This window comes from Channa argus, chromosome 5 (genome assembly GCF_033026475.1).
Source record: "Channa argus isolate prfri chromosome 5, Channa argus male v1.0, whole genome shotgun sequence".
Classification (NCBI taxonomy): Eukaryota; Metazoa; Chordata; class Actinopteri; order Anabantiformes; family Channidae; genus Channa; species Channa argus.
Genome location: NC_090201.1, coordinates 29,354,537 through 29,357,368, shown reverse-complemented (window position 1 = coordinate 29,357,368; position 2,832 = coordinate 29,354,537). Strand labels below are relative to the sequence as shown.

General features: G+C 35.6%; 1 protein-coding gene across 1 annotated transcript; it reads right to left on the bottom strand.

Moving 5' to 3' along the window:
- Window positions 1-1,025: 1,025 nt before the first annotated feature.
- On the bottom strand, window positions 1,026-2,548 carry LOC137127401 (odorant receptor 131-2-like). Its single transcript, XM_067504322.1, has 2 exons — window positions 2,393-2,548; window positions 1,026-1,829 (listed from the first exon to the last, which is right to left on the bottom strand). The coding sequence occupies exons 1-2, from the start codon at window positions 2,546-2,548 to the stop codon at window positions 1,026-1,028; spliced, it is 960 nt and encodes a 319-aa protein (XP_067360423.1).
- Between the last annotated feature and the right edge of the window lie 284 nt (window positions 2,549-2,832).

Here is a 2,832-nt window from a genome sequence, read left to right as displayed (position 1 = left end):
TTGTTTACGAGACCTATTGTTACCAAATACAAGTAGAAGTATTAACTGACTATAGCACCATTTCCATTGTTGCGGGTGGGGGAAAGAATAAAGATTTGCTGTGACTGGAACTGACTTTGAGTTACACCCACACTTCAACTTTTGTGTTTTGTATTGTCTGAACATAGCAACTTTTTAGTATTCATATTGTGGGAGCTGTCAGAACTTTCTACTTATTTGCACAAAACCAGAACAGGAACTCGAGTTTTATTTATGTTGTTTCGTTTTATAAATTGTATTATTATTTCTGTCATTTTATTGTATGTGTTTGATCAACAAGTAAAACTTTAAGTCCTGTCATATGGCTACTGTCCATCAGTCTGTGTGTGTGTGTGTGAGAGAGAAGGGGTGGGGGGTTCAAGGGGCACCAAATCATAATCTCGCTTAGGGAACCAAAATGGCTAGAGCCAGCTCTGGAGTCTCAGTCTGAAGTTTGAAGTGCATATAATGGCTGTAAACATCAGTTCATGTACTGTACACTCTGGAAAGCGGGGGAACAGCCTGTTCCATATGTGTAAATACCATTTAGGTACAGTATATATTAAGACCAGCTGGAAAGATCCAGAACTATTCCTTTAAGATTTTGGAATAACTTTTTAAAGTCCTAATCCCCATCATATCAAAAAATATGTGGACTCAAACAAATGTCATTGAGCTCCTACTATTCTGGTGAAAACTGGTGAAAAACTCAGAGATCTGCCTGAAGATTGTGTGTCCAAATTGTGCAACTCACTAAGGGACATATTTTACGAAATGCTTATTGTGCTGTATGTTTCTTGTGTTGGTGTCGGAAAACACAAAATTAATTTAAACCCTGTACACCACATTACACATAATGTGGTGTACAGGGTCTGTGTTTTAGTTTCTATCGTTAAACCAAGAGCGTTTGTCAGTGGATCCAAAGCACATTTCCAAATTGTTGATTTTGTGCCCAGACTTTGCCAATTACATGTTCACATCAGCAAAATCAAAAGTGAATTTTATGATTACTTCTTTGTTCTATTTGTTTGGGTGTTTATGGTAATTGTACAAAAGAAATACCTCTTGAAGTACTTCCTAAAAGTTTTGTCTCGTAACCCATAGACAATAGGACTCGCAAAGCAAGGAAGGATTTGGATTATGACAAAGGTAACATACATACAAAGTAAGTATACAGATTTTTCCTCTCCTGGAAATAAGTTTGTTAGCACTTGAAATAACATAGGTTGCACATAGACCATCATACACAACAGCACCTGAAAGCCATGAAGGAGGAGAGTGTTTCTTGTCTTTTTAGCATCTGCATTAGCAGCTTTAGCGGCAAACATAATTCTGATGTAAGTGTAGAACAGAGTGAACCAAACCACCACCAGACACAATATGTGGGAGGCATCTCTCTTCTTCAGACTGTAGGTGCTCCTAAATACAGTATCTCTACTGCAGTACGCTTGTGAATTTAAGAACTGCAGAGGTTCAGTGGCCAAAAGAATGAAGACATCTGGCAGGACAGAAAGTGAACTCACTGTCCAGATTACAGCAATTACAATATATGTTCTTCTGACCGTACATATATAGTTATAGCGAAGAGGGACACAGACAGCAATGTAACACTCTGCAGCCATGAAAGCTAAATTCAGAGGGGTGTTTAGTGTTGTTAGAATAGCTGGTATAATGATAAGTACACAGAAGGAGACATAGATGGTGTTGAAGACAGTGGCGAGGATGTAGAGAAAAATGCTGGTTGTAAGCTGGATCATGTCATTGAACACCAGGTGGATGAAAAGGATGTAGCGAGCGTTCAGCTTGAAAATCTGAATGATACAATTAACAGTTAGATCGCAGTCTTTTACTTCATTAAATTTATGTCGGTTGATTAATAATTTTCCCAAAATTCTTCTTTAAAGTGAAGAATTATTGCATTTGTTTGTAAACTTGTTACTGCAAACTTGAAAATTATTTCATGATGCATTTTTATGGTAGTGTTTTAGTAAAATATAATACATTTGCATTAAAGTAACTGGACAACACTGTGAAACTGTTACCAGCATCTCTTACTTTTAAATAATTTCTTTTGAAAGAAAATAATAGATTAACTAAATAATAGTCAGATTAATAATTGTTAGATGCAGACAATTTATATTTTCAAATTCCATGACTACAGTTCAATAATACTAGGTTTACTACACCATAGTGTGACAGTGTACCATCTTAAATTCTACCACATGATAAAATACCTTATTATTAAATTATTAAAACCACCTGTTTATCAAACATAGAAAGAGAAACAAAGGAAAACAAGGCAACACTGACTTTGGTAATTAGATTACAACATTTTCTTAACTAAGTATACATATGGAATTAATAAAATACACACTCGATGCTTGTTGAACGTGTGGAGCATGGTGGCATTGATGTAGTTGATTGTTATGCCAAGGATGACAACAGTCACATTCCTGCCCACAGTTGTAAATAATGTATCATGGTAAGTCACACGTACTGTCACATTGCTGTCCCCGAGTGTCAAATTCATGTCTGCCGCTGAACTTTAAAAAAGACAATACAATCTCATACAGACAGAACATACAAGACCATAATAATAATAATATAATCTAAAAACATTTTTACAATTGTTAACTGATTATTACGGATTATCAAAGCCTATTTTATTGTCTAGAATTTCAAAGTAGTCTAGTGTGGGAAACAGTTTAATACTGACCTCACAAACAATTGGATCTGATATGAATGTGCTGTTGCAAGGGTTTATATAAAAAAAGATACTCATGTTAAACACACCCTCCTAGTAGAGCTAAACCG